The sequence below is a fragment of the Ambystoma mexicanum genome, chromosome 5p (assembly GCF_040938575.1).
Source record: "Ambystoma mexicanum isolate Mex_15411 chromosome 5p, UKY_AmexF1_1, whole genome shotgun sequence".
NCBI classification, from domain to species: Eukaryota; Metazoa; Chordata; class Amphibia; order Caudata; family Ambystomatidae; genus Ambystoma; species Ambystoma mexicanum.
This window is the reverse complement of record NC_090930.1, coordinates 1,150,918,876-1,150,943,346: the sequence shown is the minus strand read 5'-3', so window position 1 is coordinate 1,150,943,346 and position 24,471 is coordinate 1,150,918,876. Positions and strand designations below refer to the sequence as shown.

At 45.5% G+C, this 24,471-nt stretch overlaps 1 protein-coding gene across 2 annotated transcripts in view; it reads right to left on the bottom strand.

Annotated features, from left to right (window-relative positions):
- The window catches only part of TDP2 (tyrosyl-DNA phosphodiesterase 2), a 190,790-nt gene that overhangs the window by 139,825 nt on the left and 26,494 nt on the right, over positions 1-24,471 (bottom strand). Inside the window, exon 2 of one of the 2 annotated variants that reach the window (XM_069613618.1) lies at positions 20,213-20,407. The exons of the other annotated variant lie outside the window; for it this stretch is intronic. Coding sequence (XP_069469719.1) covers positions 20,213-20,407 — 195 coding nt within the window. The remainder of the gene's footprint in view (positions 1-20,212; positions 20,408-24,471) is intronic. 2 annotated transcript variants of the gene reach the window in all.

Genomic DNA, 24,471 nt, shown 5'->3' with positions numbered 1-24,471 from the left:
CAGGAAGGTTGTGTAAATTTAAATTTAAAAAACAAGGTAGACTGATACAAGCCTCATTAAAGAGGTATTCAAATTATTTCAGGTACAAATGGGCTGGCGCCACAAGACCACTTGGGACACAATAAATGCACGAAAACCAAAACAGCTTATTGCTAAGCAGTAAGCCCGGATGCACTCCTAAGGAACCGTAGTTCAATTCTTTGGTTCCTGCCTAATAGGCAGAGATAAGTCCAATGTAGTCTTATTCATGCATTCATAAAGAATATATATACACCGTATTTAAACCTAGAAGTCTATACTGAAGATTAACCTCCAAATAAGACAGCATTCACAATGATTCTTAAAAAAAGGGACATTTTAATTGTCCATTCTCTGTTAAACACAATTAAAGTTTCAAAACAAAATTTCAAAGAAAAAGTCATACATTACATAATAACAAGGTGAAAGCAAATCACTGCACAGTATGTGTTCACAAAGTAAATCACTGCACAGTATGTATTCACAACAATATACACTTAATTCAGTGTTACATTGGTAATGGCAAAATTGAATTTTCCTTAATTATAAAAGGACAATCTCCAATCTGAAGCCCTCTTTTTCTTGCAGATATTAGCAATTAACCGACGCGTTTCGGATCAAGGGATCCATCTTCAGGGTAGGGGCTTCACTCTTAAGGTAAATCTTGTGAAATATAACGTGAAAACTTATTTATCAATTGCTGGAGGCGGTCGCTGTCCATGATTCCCCGTCCTTTGGGGTCTCCCCAGCTGCTCCTTGCCGCGTCCCAGTCTAAAGTACTTTCCGGTTCTGGACTGGGTCAGAATTGTGACACTGCTTCCCTCTGCTGGAGGGCAAGCACCTTGATAAATACGTTTTCACGTTATATTTCACAAGATTTACCCTAAGAGTGAATCCTCCCCTACCCTGAAGATGGATCCCTTGATCCGAAACGCGTCGGTTAATTGCTAATATCTGCAAGAAAAAGAGGGCTTCAGATTGGAGATTGTCCTTTTATAATTAAGGAAAACTCAATTTGCCATTACCAATGTAACACTGAATTAAGTGTATATTGTTGTGAATACATACTGTGCAGTGATTTACTTTCACCTTGTTATTATGTAATGTATGACTTTTTCTTTTAAATTTTGTTTTGAAACTTTAATTGTGTTTAACAGAATGGACAATTAAAATGTCCCATTTTTTTAGGAATCATTGTGAATGCTGTCTTATTTGGAGGTTAATCTTCAGTATAGACTTCTAGGTTTAAATACGGTGTATATATATTCTTTATGAATGCATGAATAAGACTACATTGGACATATCTCTGCCTATTAGGCAGGACCCAAAGAATTGAACTACGGTTCCTTAGGAGTGCATCCGGGCTTACTGCTTAGCAATAAGCTGTTTTGGTTTTCGTCCCTTTAACACAAGGTCATAAAGTACCAGATAACACCAATCATTTCATATTCCAATTCATGTCATACCTAAAAGATAGCTCAGGCTGCACAGCTTTAATTAACTGGGGGTTAGTATGGACACAAGCACGGACTCAAAAATAACAAGTGACGCAATGTCCACAATCTTTAGTCATATATAAGTATTCCAATTAGGTTATGTTGCTAAGAACCAACTCTCAACCTGGTACCCAAACAACCTCATAGCACCCTTCACCTGCTACCCCACCCAAGCCTCCAGACAAGCATCATTGAAATCTTGCTAAAGACCCCCATCCTCATCAGCCAATCTCCCATCTTCACCATACAATAAATCTAGGAGTCTGCAATCAGAAGCCCTCCAGATGTTTGGGACTTTCAATACGGATACCTTGACACTGACTAAGGCTGATTGAAGTTGTAGTCCAAAACATCTGCTTTGCCAGAGTTGCAGATCCCTGCCTTGGACTAATGTGAAGGCAGGTGACAGGATCACTTGTTTGCTGTGCTTGAGCCTTAGGGAATTTGGATCCACCCTTTACGTTCTCTTGGTGTCTGGTTGTGCTTGTGCCCATCAAAATCATAGACCACGCGATTATTTCAAGACCGGGATCAATAGTTCTTTCACTCAGCCAATCCATCGTACATGTCAACACTTCTAGACTGATGAGGCTCAGTCCGTGATCAAGGATTCATACACATGAGGAATGACATTTCTGCTTCAGGGCAGGTAGATTGGGGATGCTTGCAGTGTACAATTATGTAGAACCTCACATGCGTGTAGTCCTAGTTTGCCATGGGGGCCGGCTTAAGACACATTGAGGAGGTAGCAGAGCCTGCTTCCCAATGGAGTAGATTAGGATGACCCTGCAGGCGCTACACAGGAAACCTACAAGGTGACTTTGCTTACATGATGGGGGGCAGGAGCACAGAGCTGCAGTGTTAACATAGAAGAGCGGGATTGGAGTGGTTTGTTCGTCTGATAATTATTCGCAGAGAACTGTGCAATAAATCTGCAAGCGTTAGAACAATTATTGAACAAACCACCCTAATACATTTCAAACTGAAATGAGGCTGCACCCTCCCACCCACCCCTACTTACCTCTTTGCTCGCCTCCTCGGCCTCTGCACCCCTGCAACGTCAGATCTGTTCCTCTACTGTGGGTCGAATCAGACGCCACAGGGTCCCAACCCCTTTTTTACTTTTTGGTCCTGTGCCTCCCATGTCGAGGAACCGGGTGACAACCCCCGCAACCAAGGTCAAAAAAATACCCCTGCTCCACATGTACGGTATGTTTTATAATCGATCGAATGGTACTGGCCGAATTCGGTCAAATGTACCATTCGATCAATTAAAACGACCAATTTGGCTAATACCGAAGAGCACGGGAAGTGTTCTTCCAAGAGCAAGGACCACATGCTTTTCCCATGAGAGGATTCCCAATACTTCCAGGGGAAGCATTAACAAGGAAATCCTTTTCCCTCTGGGCCCCGAGAACGATTATGGTCAATTGAAGATTGCTGTTCAAGTATAGCAACAGATAAAGACCATTCCTAAGAGTGAAGGGCAAATTCAGTGTTTCTTCTCACTCTGACATTTTCCAGGTCCCCCTTCAAATACAATGAGAAGGCGGTGGTGGATGTGGATATTGGGTACAAAAGTACATTAAAAAGGTGGGATTCTTTAAACTGCTGAATTATCAGAGTAAGACTCCAGAATGCCCGAATACAAATGCCAAGCCCAACTCGTGAAGAGTCCATTCCAACAATTACATAAATCCTTTCCACCCACAAACTCAGTCTATAAATGCATCACGGCATTAAGCATTGTCTCATGGGGAACGGAAAGACCCAAAGACAAGGTCTACCACTAAGTGAATGACTCAACAGTATTTTATTTGCCTTGAGTTAACAGTTCTTCTCACTCTACAGGTAGGTGATATGCTAGTTGCCACAAGACCAAACCAGTCGCTAGTGAACCCAATTCTCCCATCAGTGACTTGTATCCGAAATGGTGACAAACCAGCAATACAGTCTGGCACCAATTCAGGATATAAGTCACTGGTGGAAGAATTAGATTTCCTAGCAAGTGACTTCAAGAAGGGCAGGCAGTGTCCACAGCTCAGAATTTCTAGAAAATCAGAAACATAGCTCAGAGGACAAGTGCTCGCCCCTTGTGACCAGGACTCTGCATTGGAACATCAGTTTGATCACTGGTCAAATGCTTAGATGCTGGAGGAGTCTTGCACGAAACGCTATATAAATAACCACCACCAGGGTAATGCAGAAAAAAGTGCATATTGAACATTATGTTAGTCTATGAACAACTGCACCGACAGCAGCTGCTTCAATAACCTCTGTGACTGAAATGCTGGTGGATAAATAAAAAGACAAGAAGATCTTCTCAAAAAATGTTTTTGGAGGAGAACATTCTTCCCCCTCCACCCCCGAATACAGGATCAGGTCCACAATATGGACAGGAAACATTCAACTCTTTAAGGGCAAGAGGAAAGCTCAAGGGAAATTTTCCATGTCCAATGGATTAGGTACATCTTTCAAACAAGTCGTTTTAGGACTAGATCAGCACCAGGAAATGTGGGGAAATACCCTTTGGCCTGCAGCAGTCCCAACGATCTAGGATATGATGCAAGAGTAGAATAGGCCATTTCAGTTAAGAAGCCATACATGTCACAGAGCAACCCAATAGCCACTCCTGGAAGTGCACATCCAATTAAGAGCTACACTGCAAAGCACTATGGGTATGCAGCCGTTGCGAGAACTACCCATTTGATCCCTCCATATGGAATGAATGCCATTGTCTAACAGAGCAGCAGTATTATATACACATATGTATCAGTCCATGACTAACATCTCTCAAGTATAAAGCAACCGTTATTTAATACTTACCGACACACATCAGTGAGGTGTAGTTGACGTCCTTGCAATTGGAATGTTGGAGCACATTTACCAGACTCGTCAATATTATGGTGGGTTTAAAAAATGCAAGACAAAACCCCTTCAATCATATAATGGGAGAGTAGAATATTTCTTTTCAGATAACAAGATAATAGGATAGAATGGGTATTACAGTCTGGGTAAAAGGGCCTTCCTTCCTCGGGGCATAGGAGTGCTCAGGTTCAGAAGAGTGGGCGAATCAATCAGACAAGGTGATGGAACAGGGTTGCAAGTTTAGCCTCCGAATCATTTCCTGGCCTCTCAATGCAATCAGGGTGGACACTCTGGTTCTCCAGTTCTTGCTTCAGAAAAGGGCTTTTACTCTGGCACTATTGGACACAATCTAGAGGTTTTCTTGATCAGGTTTCGAGTCGAGAAATTCTGTGGCGACTACAGCATGACAACACATCTTAAGAGGGTCAAATATGTGCAATCCATTTTTCCAAATGCACACCTTCTAAGGAAACTTGTGCCTGATCAATATGGAAGACTGTTATCAGTTAACGACAGTCTTAACGTTTTAGCCAAGACAGCCTTCATATAGTAGGCTTGCACTTTCCGGCCTTGAATTAATGTCAACAGGCATTTACAACAGTGGTGGGTGCTCTGCAAAAGGGAAATCCTCCTGCAAAACCATATATGCACACGTTGATTACATTTATTTTGTTGATTTTCGCCAGACTTCTCCAGCAATACGCAAACACAATTCCCTACAGGGGCCAGAGGATTGGTAAAGGCTGTGTGAGGGGTCAGAAATGTGAGGCGTACAACTTTGTAAGGTTTTCTCATTTTATTATTTTAACAAGAGTGGATAAACACCTCACTATCTCTATCCCAAGAAGGATTTCCCTGCCTAAAATAACTAAAATCACTCCAATAAAGAATCTGTCCCTCATACTTGTACATAAAACAAATAAGGAAATGCATGGAAGTTCAAAACAATAATGATATTCATATTCTAACAACAGTCCCTTAGAACCTGGGTGAATTCCCCAGATTTCTGCTTCACAGTTCAAGAAATTAAAGTAAGGAAATCCTGGTGTGCAACAAGATTCCAACACAGTTCTTGCCAACTTCAAGTTTGTCAACAGAAAGTTTCAAACACACCATGATTCAACAAAGAAAGCAGAAGACTTTTCTTCTCCTCCTCCGATATATCATCTTTAGACAAAGAACAACGTCTCAGTTCAACAATAACAAAAGTGCTGGTCTTGGTCAGGATGATTTGCCACAAGTGACAAGTTCTAAAGAAATACAACTTCTTTGTAATAGCTTTGCACAGCACGCCAGAAATGTAAGCAACATGAAATGTTTCCATGAGGCCCTCTTTGTAGCACCTCCACCTGGTGTACTCCCATGCCAGGCCTACTCCTCCAAAGTGTTTCAAAACAAGTGCTTTTGCAGGTAAGATCAACTGACACAAGATTCACAACAGCTTCACAATATTCAACAGATAGCAGCTTTGGAGGTTTTAACAACTCTTCAGAGAAAACACGATTCACATTAGTGCTCATTAATACTCATCTCAAAAATAATGTTCCTCACCTTCTGAATATCGTTTTCCAGAAGGGCAGCCTTTTAAACCACTAATTTCCACACTGCACAAGTTACCAAATACAGACAAGCCTAGGGTCCTATTCTGCTTCTCCATTGGCTTGGACAATGTGAGTTAAATACCAGCTTGTACCATGTATTGTATCAAGTATGGGCAACAAGTCTCACCACTTTGAATCTTTCATTAGCCCCTTTTTGCTGTTGCCAATATCTATTGGACTGTCTTTGTCTTGGCTTGTGTCTTGGGCAAGGCTTGTGGGTGTGATTTCTTAACAATATCGCCCCATCATCTTGCTGGGCTTTCCATGGGCTAACAAGTTGAAAGTGACAGTCATTTGTTTTTTTTTTCCAATAATGTTTTCGCTTTGGTTCAATAATTTGGTGTTTAAAGTCATCTTGAGAACCACTTTCACTGATACTAGAGTGCTGCGGTTGCTGTTTTTTGATAGTTATTCAAAAATGCTTTCTGAACTACCTTCACTCATACACGAGTGCTGCTTATTCACTGAACGTCTGCCTGGAACACGCAAGCAGGTGCAGAGCGCTCCGGAGTCACTACCAGCTTGTGAAGTCACCTTGTAAGACATGCACCTCCGAGCCCCTTGCAGGACTTCTGCTTCTGTGGCTTCACGAGACCCAGCAAATTAATCTTTCAAACCGCCTTTTCCAACGCCACCTGCAACAGGAGCTTCTCTTGCTTCTAAGGCCCTCCGGTGCACGCCAGTCACCAGAGTTTGCCTCGAGGCACTCGGGTGGACGCCTGCCACCTGAGCCCAACTCCTGGGAAGGAATGCTTCCCTCCCTTCGCTGCCCGCTGTGCAGCCTCTGCACTTCAGGAGTTGGAAGACCCAGACCCTCAAGACTGCCAGCTAATCTCTGCCGAACAGCTTCTCTCGCCTCCAGCTTGTGTCTGGGCTGCTGGCATGAATCACACTGTTTCTGCTGCTTGCTTTCTCGGTTGCTCTGCTTCTCCTGCTTCCTTAAGGCCTGCACCTGAGTGGGCCTTTTACGCCTCGGCCTCTCTCAGGTGTGGGTCATCTGAATTATTGATCTGACCACTCCTGCAACATTGTACATTTTTAGCCCCAGTACTTATGGAATTATGGAACTTGAAGTTCATAATGATAGTTTTTCGAATGAACTTTTACTCTTCAACCCAAGTCTGTTCTCTAGAAGGTTCTGAAAAAGAACAGCAAAGATTATTCACCAGATCCGATTGAAAAGAAGACAGTTCTTTTGAGTCGTTATTATTCATAGATTTCCTTTCACCGCGCCATTGGGTGTTAGGGAGGTTTTTACATTTGCAAGTCCTTTTATTTCTTTCAAGGACTGGATGTTCGTGATGGTTTTGCTCCCTATTCATATGTGTATTATGTGGAACAGAAAGATGGTTATTACAAGACGCCATACGTACTTTAGCATTGAGGAGACATCCTTCTTAGAAGAAGGCTGTATCTGGTAATTGCATTGAATGCAATAGCATCGAATGCCGTACCAAAAAAAAAAAAATTCTAATGCTTTTTTTTTTTTATTTTTTTATTTTTTTTTTTTAAAGGTAGGTAAAGGGTTTAGTTTAATTAAAATGGGTTTTTAAAAGTTAAAAAAGGGGGGGAAATACAAACTAGAGAAGACAAATACTGTGTCTCATCCCACAGAGTCATCTCATCCCCCTCATTCCCCTGGGCATTTTCTCCTCCCAGGGAATCCTCCCACAAAACACCACCAAGGTGTGGATCAGGAGGAGTCTGGGAGTAGATCTTAAGAAGGGGGGGTTTAGTGAGGAGTCCCTAGGATTCATCACAGCTGACAAACCTTAAGAGGAAAGAGAAAACATGTGATTCAGCATATGTCACCACTACTTTGCATTCAGGTCTGGCTGGGTTGAACAGGAGGGGATTTAAGAGCAGATAGCTCCCCTGTGCAACAGGCAGCGCTAAAGAGACCAATATATGCCCTGTCCTGAGCCACAGTGGTGGCAGTGAAATGCACCACCCATACTAACACGGACGAAATTTCTTTTGAAAATGCTGATGCAGCACCCAAACACACAGCATACCTGCCCATACCCCGAGGGAGATGAATACACAGAGGTTTTGTGAAGGTGCAAGTACAGTTACCAACACCCTGCACTTCCATGTCAACTGCTAACATAGTAGAATTACAGAGAAGGGCTGTCCAAGAGGAAATATTCTCATGGCATAAGAGGGTGTGCTAAGTCCCCTACGGATTTGGTTTGGAGGCAAGGCACAACTGCAAAGGTTATGATGCTGTACAAGTTACTGGTCATTGCCTTTGACCAGCCGCATTATCCTACTCATGTGTCTAAAGAACATATTGCCGCAGATTTACAAGAGGACTGGTTTGTCCCCAATCTGCAGGAACTCTTAAATGTATTTGTCGTCAATTGGTATGCCAAAGTTATACCACGGGACAAACGGTCCGAACGCTAAGGGGCACCTTGCCCCGGCCTACTGGGTCATTCTGGGAGGTCCACATCGACATAGGAGAATGGTGCAACACATACAGTATCTCATTGTGGTGGTATGCCCAGTCTCTCATTGGGTCAAGGCTGGTCCGTTGTGAGAAACCCGAGGGTATGCTCACTCCCATTCCCCACGGATCCTCTACGCAGGTGGCTAGGGAAAGACCATCACTCTTGGATCCGGACCCTGGGCATGGACAAGCGAGAGGGGAAAATCAGCTGGATGGAGGGTCTTTGGGAGACATGGTATCGACTCCCCCCCCCCTTCCCACCAACAACCAACCTTACGCTAACAAGATCTTTGTTGGCTATTGCAAGCCCGTTTTCCTCACTTTCCCGAATGCAACATAGGACAGTACTGTGATGAGGAAAAGGAGACTGAGGAATGAACAACACACATTATCATCACTTAGGTACTGGGACGAGGAAGCTGCATCCTGAGCATTGGGAAAGTCAGGCATGTCTTCCTAACTATGGTCAGGCAGATCTAACTGACCAGGCACACCTGCAGCCTGTTAGAAGGTTGCAGGTACATTAAGTGAGGGATGAGGAACACCCAAGAGAGAACCGGGGTACCCTGGAAAAGCGAGAAGGCCAGTGCGGCAGAGACCAGCAGGGGGACATGCTCTTTGTGAAAGCAGCTGTGTTGGGGCTGGACACCAAACCAGGATTACAGAGGCCACCATCCGCGTCCACCAGAAAGCAGAAGGAGAACCGGATCAAGAAGTATCCGGCAGGCAAGCAGGGTTTGCATTGGCAGGGTTTCCCCAAGTGGTGCAGAGACAGCAGGAACCACCGGGACAAGGAATAGACCATTGGTGAGTGTCAGTGGGACACGCATAGCTCTGAAAACTGACTGCAGGCAAGTGCCAGTCCAAGTATTTTGAATCATAGGAGGTTCTGGGAGTTCAGAGAGGCACAGCTCTGTTAGGCAGAAACCTGGGCAGTTCCCTCTGGGACCACTGCAAAAGATTTAAGACTACAGGTGTTTGGCAGTAAACCCACTTGGTAGCAGTCTGTACCACACAGATTAACTTGGTAGCTGTGGCTGAGCAGCCAGACTTCCCTCAAGAAGAGTTAGGCAGTATGCAAAGTATACACAATAGGCACTCAGATACAATAGCACAAGCAAACACTGACCAGAGCTTTGGTATCAAGGTATATAATTATTTATTTAAAAACACACTGATTGAAACACTCCAGCACTATTATTGGAAATCACTCAACACAGTTACTATTATTATATATACATCCCTTATTCCTTATCAAGCAAGTCTTAGTTAACACCACTTATTTCCAGACAGAGGTGAGCGCTTAACTATAGATGGCACTCCAATAAGTTAACGAAAAAGGGAGGGGAAAAGGCAGAATGTAGGAAAATATACCACACTACTCTTTAGGAACTCTTAAGCAAGGCAGGAAAGTCAAAAGTTACTTGTGAGCCAAAGTCCATAGGCCGGGCCCACTCTTGGAGAGAGCAGGGCACAAATGCACCCAAGATCACACAATGACAACAGGTTTAAAAAGTCTTGTAGGGAGTTCAGAAAGGTTTTAGTAAGGCTCAGAAAAGTTTAGCCAGGGTGTCCCAGGCTAACCCAGGTTCGAAAGCCGGGGGCTAAATCTACCCCGTACAGTCTGTTGCAAGGGAAGCCAGGCAGAACATGGTACCTTATGTGGAAAGGATCCTCCAGCGGGGGCAGTTGTTCTTGGCAGCGGGTGCAAGTCACGGCATCATCCAGAGGAAGAGAAGATCTCGACGTAGAGGAAAGAAGGTCGTTGCACTGCCAGGGAAGAAACCAGCCGCAGAGTTTTCAGGTTAAGGTACTACCCTTTGATTCGCGGTAGTGGTAATACGTGGTATCCCGGTTGCCGGGGTGCTTGGCACAGGCAAGGCGGCCACGAGATGCTCCAGGAACCGAAAAAGGAAGCAGACTGGTTATCCCCACCAGTCGAAGGAAGAAGACTCTCCGGGCTGGAGATCTCCTCTGTCGTTGGGAAAAGTGGTGAGACGGTCCAGCAGGGCTCCACCGGTGGTGTCGCCGTAGCAGGTCGGTTCAGCTTCTCCGTCGTCGGATTCTTAGGTTCTGTGGCGACTTCTATTCTAAAGTTCCAGTGCCCAAAGCCCTGCTTTTATACAGAAAACCCCCATTCACTCAGCCTAGCTGTCACTCAAAGATGCTAAGTGGTGAGGAGTGCGACTTGAGCTGCCGAGGCAACTCAGTCCAGGGTGCCAAAATCCCCCTCCACCCCTCCTAAGTACCCCAGACAGAGTGGCACCACTTTGGAGGGCTTCTGTGGAGAAGCCCGCCAAAAAGTGGAACAAAGGGCTCAACTTGGGATGGAGTCACAGAAGCGAACACAAACGCCATTTTAGGACCGAGTTTTAGCAAAAAATACCAACCGGAGAATTAATATTAAATAAACCGGCGGTATGTTCGAGGCTTAAGGAATTAAATAATTAAAGTTGGTAGCCTCGAACAATGGGAAATCCCATAGAGATATATTTGCGGTCGAATATAAAAAGTAGTATCCACTGCCATCAGCCAAAACTCGATATGGGGGGACGGAGACGTGCCCCCTCGACTAACAGACCCCGGGGCAATCGAATTGCCCCGGCCAATACGTCCACAATATGATAGTTTGTACTGGTTCTGTTCAGAATTTGAGACTAGTAAAGTCAATGGTGACTTTACATGCCCTGGGAGACAGTAGTCAGTCCCAGGGTATGGAGTCTATATTGGGGGGGTCACTATGACACCCCTGTGTTACTGCACTGAGGGTGCTGTGTAACATACAACCACAAAAACACATGAAGCCCTATGGAGTAAAAGACCCCCATAGCCCATTAAACACATCTAGAGTCAAAGAAACACACTCAAATCATGCCCAAGAGTGAGGGTAAAAGAGACTCACTCTTGGCAGGAGAAAAAAAATAAACCCCAAAAATCCAGCAAAGCTGCTGGGGGACTCACTAGGTTAGGAAATTCAGCCTAAACAGAGAATTCTCCCTAACAAGCTCCACGTCACTGATGATGCCCACCAAGGCTGAAACATGTGTATGGGGTTGCTGTTGGTACTCGTTCAGAGAAGAATTGTCTAGCATTTCGTTGCTGGACCGTCCCTGGGCAGGACAAAGACTGATATGTAGTGATCATTTCTCCTCTGTAAATGGGACAGTGAGCTAAAGACTTGGTTGAGACTCTCCCAGGGGCCATCCATCCAAGAACAGGTAAATGGGCCATGTTCGTGCTGGTAGAGAGACTCCTAGACTCCCCTCTGTTTTGCATGCATTTTGAATATTGAACTGAAAGTAAACTTATATAACTTAGAAGAATACATTTAGAATACACATTTTTTTTATAATGAAACTTAAACCTTAAGCAATACAAAGAACTATTGAATTAAGAGCAATTCTTCTTCAAAGCACATTAAAACCCTTTAGCAATTTATATGTGAAACCCAATAATAAAATTGAAGTACAACCCCAGAGACTGACAAAGTGGAAGCCAGAAAAAGAGTAGGACATTGTATATGAGGCCAGGTGGCCCACCTAAAGACATTAAGCAGAAATACCTTGGAGCATATGAGCAAGTGCCAAGAACCACCTTGGTGCACAGGGGCAAGTGCCAAGGAATCAGCAAGGGCCTGAAGAGCTCAGGGACCCTGGTTGCATGATCTATAATGGGTAGACTGTGTGGTCCAACAACTGCACCTAGACCAGTGAATGTTGAATACTGAGGACCCAGCATATTGGGAAAAGCAATTGTGAAAACTAACAATCACAAAAGAGGACATTGAAGTCTTGGGAAAGGGAGTCCCGAGATTGAATAACCTGTTTATGTGGTCTTGAGAGTGAGTCTCAAGACTCTTCGCTTTTTTGTTTGGAATTGTGTTCCATGAGACTTAGGGAAGGGAAACCGAGAGGATTATCTTGAACTATGTTGCTTTGAGCTCGAGACAGGGGATCTTGAGACTTTTGCAGGATTATCTTATACTTGGGGAAATAAAGCAGAGAGCTGAGGAAGCACCAAACTGTGCTTCTTTGGTTAGTAACATCCCTACATGTTGTTAGTCTAAATGGTGAGGGCATGTATAGGTTGTAGACAACTTACAAGTGGACCTATATGACTCATTTTATTCCAATAGGGAAATCCCACCTTAGCATAGGGCAAGATAGGCCTAAAGTGCTTTAGTTTGAAACAGAAGTCGGTTGTCTGTCTTGCCTTATGATGCCTTCACACTGTGTACACACCCAGATGCCAAGTCGGCTGTGTAAGAAACCTGAAGGTGTCTCCCTGTCTGGACCTCAAGGATCCGTTATCCAGGGTACAAGGACACAGCCATCGCTATTGGATCCAGTTCCTGTGGGCACGGGGGGGTGGGGGGGAGGAGGGGTAGTGAGTGGTACTTGAGAAGTGAGAGTGGGACATCAACGGGTGAGACGTGGTATCCCCCTTCCTTTGACAACTTTTCCCCCCATCCGCTCTCGTAGGACATTCAAAAACATTGCCCCCCCCCCTTTGCAACACAAACACCTTTGCACCACACAATAGACAACTGACTAATATGCATCCTGCTTACCAGACATGTCCAAACCCAAGGGTCAGGCAATTAACCAAAACCAAATACACCCGACGGCCCGTCCTTCTTCCCACAGGGATAAAAGGTGGGGCAAGAGTGCAGTACAGGCGAGCACGGCAGACAGCACGAAGAGACGGCTATCAATCGCAGCATTTCAAGAGAAGGAGAAAGGAGGCAGGAATTGAGAGGTTGGCAAGGAGAGAAGTGACCTTGCCCTTTTTGTCCCAGACCCGCAGAATCTTTGTGGAAGAGAGCCTAAGACCGCAAACAATAGCGCAAGTGTCTTGCAGCCGATCTCAAAAGGTACACGGGGCAAGCCTACACCAATAAGCAGGAGCGAGGGAAGCTCCCACGCCCGTGGTACCGGCCTCGACTCCCGATGAACAAGAAAAGCCAAGCGGTTCATCACAGCCAGTGAGTCGAAGGTGAAACGATAACAACCAGGCTGCGTTGAGTGAGAAACGCAAAGTGGCAAGTTATGAACCAAAGTTTGATGAACTATAAAAGAACTGTAAAGAATGAAAAGGGGAGACCAGCTGCAGAGTGAAACCGGCAACACGTGAGTGCTAACTCAAGAGACTCTGGTTGATCCCCATCTGAGCGAAACAATTACCAGAAGGCCGTAGGAGGGCCAAAAAAGGTCAAAGTGGTCATACAGAGTGTCAAGCAAAATCCCTGTACCATCGAAAGACTGATCTACAAGCAGTGTGAAAGAAAGGGAGGTGAATCCCACAAACACCGAACTGTGTAAAAAGAGAACATTGAAGTATAGAGGGGTCAGTGCCCAGAAGAGGGGGGCCCAGGGGTGAGCCACTATCACCGTGAGGGAGAGCCACAGTAAACCCGGCAAAGGGAGGCTAAGAATCTAGAGGGGTCAGAGCCTGTCAGAGGGGGGAATCCAAGGGTGAAACGGTCACCCCAAGATTGAGAAAAGTGAAAGCAAAAAAGTTGAGACTGCAAGAGTGAACCTGAAGGAGGGATGCCAGAGAAGAAGGGATTTGAGCCCAGCAGAGGGAGATCCAGAGATGAAGCTATCACCCAAATACAAGCAGTCAAACGTGGCCTGAGCCCAGCAGAAGGAGATCCAGGGGTGAAGCTATCATCCAACTTCAAGTAAAAAAAAAGAACTGACATATAAATTGAGGAATACAATATGTGAAGGGTCAGCGCCCAGAAGAGGGGCACCCAGGGGTCAAACTGAACTGTGGATACAAATTGAGAAGGGTCAGTGCACAGAAGAGGGGCACTGTAACGCTCACCTGGCTCCCGCGGAGGCGCTGGTCTGGGTTGCTGTGGCCTCTTCAAGCGTGATGCGCAGAATTCGGACCACCGATTGAACAGGACCCCCAAATCTTGCTTGTCTGGCCCGTAGGAATATCCTTCTGCAGATGAGAAAGGGGATTAACTGTCTGCTGAATAGTGTGCTTGCTCCCCCCTTTCCCGCTTAGTTCTTCTCGGACTTCCTCCAAAACCCCCGGTTTAAGCTCACCTTATGGTTTGGAAGGATGAACTCTCCATCCTGCTTCTGGTGCAGGGGCGCGCGTTCGTCCAGTTACTTCACTGGTTTTCAGAATGGCGCTGGCAAATCCACTTGACTTTTCTGAGCGATACGCCGTAAGTATGAAGATGCAAAGTTCAAGTGTGAGCCTCCTTTTATGTTGTTTTTTCTGTCCTTTATTTCAGGTGCAGAACAAAGGCGATGCGTTGAGGGGTTAAATTGCCGGTGGTAAAATCAGGTGAGTTAGTGATGAGGGCGACCCCTCTAAATGTCTTTATAATTCCCCAGTAATGTCTTTTGTCCTTTCCCCATAGGTGCCGGGGTGCGGTACCTGCCAAAGATGCGGCGCCGACCCGAGATGTGGAATGGTTCACCAAGAAAAGCCGGTAAGTAATATGGCTGAAAATTCGGCTTTCCTCTTGTGTTCCCTTGCTCACCTTTTGTCTCTTCTTCACTCTCCTAGGTGCAGAGATGTGGCGACCGGTGCTGAGAGCCGCGATGGAGCCGGGCGGCGTCTCGGGAACAGGTGAGTGAAGCGCGGCGCTGCAGCGAGCAAAGCGGTGCTTTTAAATGGAAGTCTTCCTTCAGGAATGCTGGCGTGAAGATTCCGGATGCAGGTAAGAAGGTTGAATAAGTTCTTGATTTTCACCTTTCTCTTCTCTTATTCCCTTACAGGTGTTCCAGGTTCGAGGCGGGCGTGGCTGGAGTCCAGGTGCAGGAGCAGACACAGTGAGCGTTCAGCTGCTGGGATGCAGAACAACGCGAAGCACGTGTGGCTGTCCGGGAGTGGCTTAAATAGCCTTGGAAGAAGTTCCAGGTGAGTATTCTTCCACAGCCCCACCCAAGTAACAAAATAGTTCCTTCAGAAAAATAGTCCCTCCTAAGCCTCATTTGGCTTGGTTCTTCATGCAGCATGGTCTGCATCAGGCGAGTGTGCAGCATGGTCTGCTTCAGGTAAGTGCACCAAACACTTCCCCTTATGAGCCTGGCGCCTATGGCACCAGGACTGATGTCCAACATGAGCCTGGCGCCAACGGCGCCAGGACAGAGTCCAAAGAGCCCCAATAAAGGGCCGCTGGGCTTTTACCCGGGGGCGTGATGCCTGCTCCCGGGGGTGCTGGGCCTGGCCTGGTGCTCCGGGGGTAGGCATCATGACAGGCACCCAGGGGTGAAACTGAACTGTGATACAAATTGAGAAGGGTTAGCACCCAGAAGAGAGGAACCCAGGGGTGAACCATCATCACCCCAAAGGAACTTCTCATTTGATTAAAAGGAACTTTTATTTTTGTTATTTGAACTCCTCAGGCCCCGAAAGCAAAAGACTCAAAGGAAACGAGACTTCGCCATCGACAGTCCTGAGATTTGCCATTGGAACTGTTGCCTCGTGCTAGAGAAGCTCGAGAAAGTACTGTGCTCCAAGCTTCAACCTTACCCCGTGCTCAAAACGTGGGGGAAGGAAGGCCCAGGCTACCTCATCCTGACATATTATTTGAGAACATGTCTTTCTTTTCTTAACAACTATCCCACACCTTTTTTTGTACCAGTAAGGTTTAGCAATAGGATTCTTAGTATAGGCCCTTATATTGGACACAACACCTTATTTGATGGTCGTTGGCGCTTACGCCCATCTTAGATTTAGGTTTAGATTAGGCATTTTTCCAACCTGCATACATCATTAATTGCCTACATCATTCATTGTTCAATAAACACCCTTGAACTGTGATCAGTTGTGTCTGTCTTAGTAGTTTCTCACAGCTGCCAAAAAAGTTTTTCTGCGAGAGGTGTTCCCCTCGATAGGGTGTGTGCGACACACAACAATGGCAGGCACTTCTTTAATGATTTGTTCAATGAAATAACAGTCGTCTTGGGAATAACATTGGATGTGTTCCATTTACCACCCTCCGGGCAACACTTAGTTGAACAAATCAATGGCCTTCTAATGGAAAAGCTTTCAAACTTATGCGTCATTCTTAAAAGAAACTGGGTTCACGGTTTGTCATTGGCACTATTCAGCATGCGGACGCAACCCTGTAAGGATCATCATCTTTCACCCCACTAAACAGTTACGGGTCGGCATATACATACGCCGGTATCTCCCAATAGGAGTACTTCCGATGCTCACAGGGCTGCATCAATCTTGGGGGGAGGTCTTGACACGCACAAACGTATCTTCCATTGACGGACCAAAGAAGACGCAATTGCTGCACCCGATTCTGCAAGCTCGCCACTGTCCCATGGAGAGTTAATTAATATTAGGAATTTTGGCCACAGGTGGAGTGAGCCAAGATATAACGGGCCGTTCACTGTTGTATATACCGCACCATTTGCAGTAAAGGTAAATGAGCTATTTTACTGGGTGCACCTTTCGATTGTCTGCAGGGCTCCCTAGAACATCCCTTCTGTATCTGCACCTGCTGTGCTGTCTGCACCCACTGTATAATAACTTTGTTGTCCTCTTCAAGACACTGTTTAGATCGGCATTAACAAAAAGTGGCTAATGGAAGCTGTCTATATATGTATTTAACTGCCTGTCCCCCAAATACCCGTCTACCGACGCCTCTACCTCATCAACGATGAGCTGCTTTTCAAAATAGTGCACTTAAACAAATAAGGTGTAATCTCCAATCTTAATGCATATATTATGATTGCTGCCAAAACACACATTTTGCTGTGCACTGTCCCATATGTATGGCATTATTATTTGGAAAAAGACAGTATTCATATTACGAATGGATAATGTATTATACATGATTAGTACTAGTTTTATATTAGTAGAGAATATAAAATGGGGGGTGGGATTATAAAAACAGGTGTATAGACTGGGTTCAACTTGATGGGAGACCAGCTGCAAATGTGAATTTTAAAGTGTTGCCCACAACACCCCCATCAATGAGCAAAAATATGAATGTGTGCAGATTACGAAGGGAAGCACGTACCAGAAAATAATACGACGCATACAGAGGCGTTTTTTTGCATACAAATATTTATCATCCAGAATTTAACAATATGTGGTACAACATCATGAGCTCGGTGGGGAAGGAGAAGGCAAAGAGAAGCTGCTATGACTGCTCCGTAATCCCCACGTATCCAGGGTCCTTCCAAGAATCTAGTACCTCAAGAAATGTCGTCGTTAGACGCTCAGTGTTTAGTCCATCTAGCGCTATGACGAGTGCAGAGTTTGTTTCCAGGCGAATGTAGTATTATTGGTGCAGATGTATAAAGTTGACGAAAGGTGTGCCAAGAACATAACAGTAAAGACCCTCAGTAAATGCCACGTCCACTCCTAAGGATAAATGGTGCATTGTTCCCATCAAACCGATGGGAGGAGGCAGTAGTTAGCTGTACAGCTGGGGCCCTTGTTGGGTTTGGCTAAGAATTAATATGGGAAGTTAACTAAAAATGTCAACATGCCTTGGCCACACATATCTCCAAACTCACATGGATCGAAGCAAAAGAGAGCCCACTGATGGTGCAAACGCAAGAAGAATACCACGTGTGCTTTGAAGGAAAAGCAACTGTTCCTGTGGGGAGCAATGTCAAGTTTAACAAGGCTCTGTACATCCCAGATCTCAAAAAGGGCACTGCAGCACTTATGGACACGTACTAGGTGTACAGCCAGCAAGAGTTTCTGCACCTCCCACCATCATAAAGGGGCACAAGCCAAAAGCAAGCACAATAAAACACGGACTACCCATGCCCTGCAATCTACAAGAAGGAAGCGCTCGCTTACACAACATAAGAGGAGGTTCAACTACTGTCTGAAGATTCTTCTAAGCTACTGAAGGAAATTCCTGACAAATATCGGTTATACAACAAAGCTGAAATATTTTTTGTGTCTTTACTGTTGCCAGGAATGCAGGCTTCAGCAAATGCTAAATGGTTACAAATAGGGAGGTGGGAAGTGATCCATCTGGCAATGACACCGACCAAGTACTGCCATTAAGAGCGAGATGCGAGCAATCAGGTTAAAGACACTCCGGAATAGATAAGTCTTGGATCTTCTCACAGCAATGGAGGGATGGGTATGCAAGCACCTCTGTGACCCCAAATGCTGCGGAAAATGGGTCCCCAACGCACATCATAGTGGCCCTGCACATGCTAAAGACAAATATGCAGAGTGAAGGCAGAAGTGAGGCGGACGACTGGTTTGGCAACCTGTTCTCGTGGGCTCTATCATGGATGGGAGCGCTAGTGAAGATATTGGCTCCCATCGCAATTTGTTTGATCTACCAGTGGTCCACTATCCTGAGCCTTAAATCCCTCAACTGACGAGTGATTAGTGAGCCTGCACCATACAACCCCAGGGAAGGGGTAGATGCCAACGGGGGTTGGGGTAGAGGCCAATGACTATGCCCAGTGATTTATACTGCGAGGTGCGCGGTGTGGGAATAATACATTTAGATCAACGACGGGGAGGCATGGCGAGGGGGGGGGGCGCAGTGTCTGGGATCGAGCTAAGCATTTCTGAGGGCCATCTTGACCGCATGGTCAAAATGTGAAAAGAAAGGTCTATTCATCTAATGAACCAATTGAGTTACTAGGGAGTGAATTTATCACTGCCAGGGTCCATGTGGAAGAGGATAAGACACATGCAACGCCTGCCAATCATAGGATGGTCGAGAAGGGGCCGACTGTATGAGCATAGAGGCCTCGCCAGTAATAATGAAGAAACAACATTGTATATCGTTTTCGTCATGAGTGACGCTGTTGTGCCTTAAAATGCTCTGTCTGCCCTTAACTAACCAGTGCACCCTGGCAGCAGGGTTCGAATGCCCTCTGCTGACATGTATTTTTCTTTTTGGAAGTAAAACCTGGTTTTCCTTGCAAAAGGGGTTTTGAGCTGAGCTCCCACCCCCCAGAGGGTTGCATTTATTCTGTGTTTGGAGGGCTGCCACACAGGTATAGGAATTTGGTCACCTTTCTGGTCTCCTGATCAACTGGGATAAGGGAGTTATTTCTACTGATTGATGCTAAGTTCCCTTCTTCTTTGTCCGCCTAATTTGCAACCCAAAGAGTTTTAAATATTTAAGGGGCACAGTGGCAATATCCCCTCGATACTTGTATAATTTCAAGCCTTTACTTGCTGAAATTTGGTGTAAAGTACAGAGATGGAACAAGCTCCCTACAGCTATGATACCACAAATCCCTTTAAGATGGTCATCCTTCCCAAATATCTACCTTTCCACTAATAGTCATATACAAATGTTATTTAAAATGTTGTACTGAGCTTAAATCAGCATTAACCAAGGTTGGCTAGCTTGAAAGGTTCTGACCGTTCCTTTTAAGTGGGGCTGAATATCCAAGATCTTGAAGATGTGTTGCTGGCTCTGACCTAGCACATTGTACAATGGTTTGATCTCCATTCCTATAAATATGAAAAGGCTACCGGAAAAGCTTCCATTACTTCCTAACTCATTGAAGTCCACTCTTCTACTCCTGCCTAAGGGACCATCTAGTTAGGTGGACAGGGTCCTAGTTACCAACTGGACAGGTCATCCCTCACACAAGTACAATCAGCACCTACCCTCTGTTGCTACTAGAAGTTTGGATAGAATGTAAGGGCTACCATTTGCATTTAAAAAAGGGGTTACATGTTCACTTCTGCCCAGAAATTTCATGAGATGGGACCACTGTCAATTATACATTAATTTCTGTATTACAGGATTAAAAGGGAAATAACAAGCAAGTTTCACACATTTCCTGATCCACCTGAAACTTGCCCGCAGGATTAAGGGCGAAGGAGTTGTGCTCCCGCTTGGATTTTTGTGACAGCAGGGAGGATCCACCTTTTAATTGGCAGTATGGTGTACAGCGCTGTTTAGCAGTCTCTACAGTACTTCGAAGGGAGCCGTTCCATTGGCTAGAAAAAAGCAAGTGGGCCAATTCCAGATGAAATCTAGGTGCCTACAAAAAAAAACAGTGAAAATGATACTCCCATATACGTGTCCAAATCGGTATGGCAAATAGGATTTGCCTGCAACTGGCTTCCGTCAGAAAAAGTGGTTAGAAGACACTAGGTCAGAGTACACCAAGAAATGAATTTGTGAAATAGGATTTGGTGGATGTGGATATTCTAATAGTTTTCCCCTGAAGAATTTCCCAATACATGTTTAAAGTGAATGAAAGGTATGAAACATTGAAACATGTTGGGTGAGAGAGCATAAGTTGTATGAAGTTTATGTGGATATATTCACAATGTGGATGTGAAAATGTGGATATATTCTGTGCTGTACACTGTTTTTTAGTTTTACAATTTGGTTGTACTATTGTTTTTGAATTAGCCACCATATTAAAAAAAAGTGTTCGATGGTTATCATGTTATAATGAATTAGATTGAATAAGAGTAAATAAAATACTTTAAGATTAAATATGTGTATGATAACGTAGTTTGTGGATCTAACAAATGGATTTAGTCCGGTAGAACATTTGGAGAGTTAATGGAAGTACCTTCTAAAGAAATGGCATAGAACCATAGGAACATTGTTGTTTAGTTTTGAATCACTATAGGGGGATTGTTCCATTGGTTGTAAAGCAGACCCCTAGTCTCTCTTGACGTATCTCCCCTAACACCTGAAACTAGCACATTGAGCTATATCACCAAACCAGGTTCTCATACTTGCAATAGATCTGCAAAGTATCATTTAATTATCAAATGATGAGGTTGCCGTTTTCTAACCTCAAAATTACTTTGGGAAGCGGCACACAGAAGTGTGAGGTGAAGGGTGTTACTTATCAAGAGGGGATCTGGAACCCATCTCAGGTGGGAGGTCTACCAGGGAGCAATCCAGAGCCAGACCCAACCCTGAAGGAATGGTGGCAGTTGAGAGGGACATCATTCCTGACTCAGTACGACATTGCATCACCCAACACATGTGAACCGAAAAGCTACCAATGTTCTCTGCCTTTTTTAAAAAATATGCAGAAGCAAGAAGATGAGCTACAACAAAGAAGAGAAGCTGCAGTGCCCCCATGCACAGACCTGGCAAGACCCCCGTGAGAAAGAACAACTGAAGGAGAGAGACACGATTGCTGCAGCTATGAGCTCATGCCCAGTTGGCGGCAGTGGAGGATCCCAAGCTGGAGACCCTATGGGGCAGGGTGGTAAGCATCACACGCCAGCCATGGGACGTTTAAAGGGGAGTCCCCAGCAGGGCCCCTAAACAACATGACTAATCAATGGGCAGAAACCCCAAAGGGGCTACACTTATCTTGAGGGAAACCAGCCAAAGGGACCCCAACACAAATTTGAACAATATACAATGCAGGACAGCATTGCTACCTCCCAGTGCTCTGTGGGGTGGGGGCTTAATGCGCCATGTAAAGCCTTCTTGGCTTGTAACACCTCCTAGGCAAGCAAGACAAGGCCCAATTGGATAGGGACAGACGGACTGATTTTGAGTTAAAGGAGGGGTTTTGAGTAAAACGGTGTGTGGACTAATAGTTGTAGTGTGGAGTGGGGAGCTGTAACATCAAAGAGCAAAGGTGAGACTTGGGAGTGAGACAGGAGAAAGATGTAGAGAGTGGCAGGAGGAGTTGAAGGAGAACATCAGACAGTGAGGGGGAGGAAGACTTTGGTGAGATATTGTGGCAAATTGACATCTGGCAGGGGAGAAAAGCCCTGGCCTTTTTTAATCTTTAATCTTAATTAGTACACCAGAAAAAAGTACCTGTGCTACGCACAGGTTATGTAGACTGATGTGACAACACACTCTTCAATTGTTGAAAATCAATGATACTGTAGGTCGATGTTCTGGGTCGCTTTTTGCTTGATGTGCTTTGACCTCTAAAGTGAACTGCACTAAGAACAGGCACATGTGGCTGGCTGACAAACCTTGGAGCAGACATGGAGGCGATAGTTGGCATGCTACAGCATACTAGGACCTTCTGTGAGCTCTCCCTACCCGTCACGTCTCTGGTGTGGTGTGTGAAAATATCTTGGAAATGGTACACCCTAGAGGTTTGAAATGTTACTTTGAGTTTTGTTCCTCGCCCCGAGACATTTTAAAATGAGCTGTGTCCGGTCCTTCTTTGGCCACATTGATGTTTTGCTGATTTCAAGCAACCAGCTCACTTCACCAAAAGGGGTAGTCTGCCAACCAGATCCCCCTTTGTCACAACTCCATACCAAAAGTATACTGCACTTGTGCCCTGCTGCATCAGTAACCCGATCCACAGGACACGCTTGGCTTGTGGCGCAGAAATTCAAAGGTCACAAGATACCCACTAGATGCTGCGACAGCAAAGTCACTGTAGCACAGGGGCAACATTTAAGATATGCCCCCTGCGCCCGAACTAGGATTATCACGAGTGCCCCATGTTGGTGGCAGGGTAATCTCTAAGAATAAGCTATCCCCGAGTTTAGGCATAGTGCACGGTAATACTTATAAGCATGGCCGCCACATCCCAATTGATATTGCACATGTGTCAGCGTTGCTGTGAAAGGGAATGTGTATTTGGGTCAGACAGGCCGATACTGCCACATGGCAGGACAGGAACTAAGCTTCTCTTTGGGAGGGCCGGTAACTCCCTCCCCAGAAACAGCTGCACAGCAGGAAGCTGTCCTGGGCCCGGGTATCAAAGGATCACACCCATTCAGGAACAGTAGCCTTGTACCACGGTGCTGCATAGCCAAAGGTCTTTGTTGTCAGTAGGAGGGAAGTAGGTGGCAGTAGGATAGGCAGGAGTTTTCTGGATACTGGTAGAAGCCTTCCACCACCTTGCTTCGCACTGCCCCTCTTTCCCTTTCTTGTCTCCTCCACTTCCGCCGGACCAAAGTGGGTGCAGAATCAACAGGACAAAGTCCACTCCAGCCAGGAGCATGGTTTGGTCCCCTAAAGCAGGCTAGCTTTAGACCAATCACGTGACGACTTAACTCCCTTGAAAAGAGTCTTGCCACCCCCCCCCTCTTCCCCCCCAACCCCCTTTCAGGAGAATTAGCTCAGTTCCTGAAGGATCCTTTAAGGACGAAGGCACATTCTGAACATTCTTATCTGGACTTTAGTACAGTTGCACTTTACCAAGTCCTCTGCCGGGGGCGAAGCAGGAGCCATCCAAAAGGTTACATGTATTGATAACAAAAATCTTATGACAAAACATAACATTTCTTTTTTGGGGGGTCCCCCCCCCAAACTCCCGTCTCCCACCCCTAAAAACCCACCCCAATCATTCCCGACAAGATTTAACCCTTCACCCCACCCCCACATACATTTGTTATGTTTTTCATTATATATTCATTCTACATATGCTTTTCGTTATCAAGACTGTATACGATCGAAAACAGAAGGAAGAGCTGTTCCCTAACCACTCCCACTGAACTTCGGGCGTGACCAGTGCTGTGGACCATCACCAACCAATCGCAACAGATCTTCTGCAGACCCTGAACTGGAGTATCCTGTCCTTGAATGCTTTGTGAAGGTCTCACAGCAACCGGAGGGCGAGACCAGCCAAAGCTCCCTGTTCACCTAACAGGTCGCTCTGTGGTCTCTGCATCCTCAACAATAGGGAAGGAGCTGGTGCCGGTGTTCCTCCAGCCAGCTGCACTACTGCACTGCATCTAAACCAGATCAACACTGCATTGTGTCCTAACAAAGCCTGTCAATTGCTAGGCCTGAAGCATTTACTCTGTGCTGGAAACCAAACTGAATCTTTGGAGGGTCACCTGTTGACTAATCAGGGGCTAATACCACAGCTCGGCCCAAGTAGCCCGAGAACTGCTGCCTCACTGACTGCACATCAACACACCCTCAATCACCACTTCAACAACCGTCGCGTCACTTGCAGACCTCTCGCAGTGGCCAAAGCCCACTCGGCCTGGTCATTGTTTGGTCTGCCGTACTGCATCATTGAACCGCCCCCCCTTGGACCGACAGAGCACCCGCATTCGACCCCAATTCAATGCCTACTTGCTGCCAGAGTCTCCACAATCCTACTTGCCCCACTGAGCCTGATCAGCTTGCATCAACGTTCGG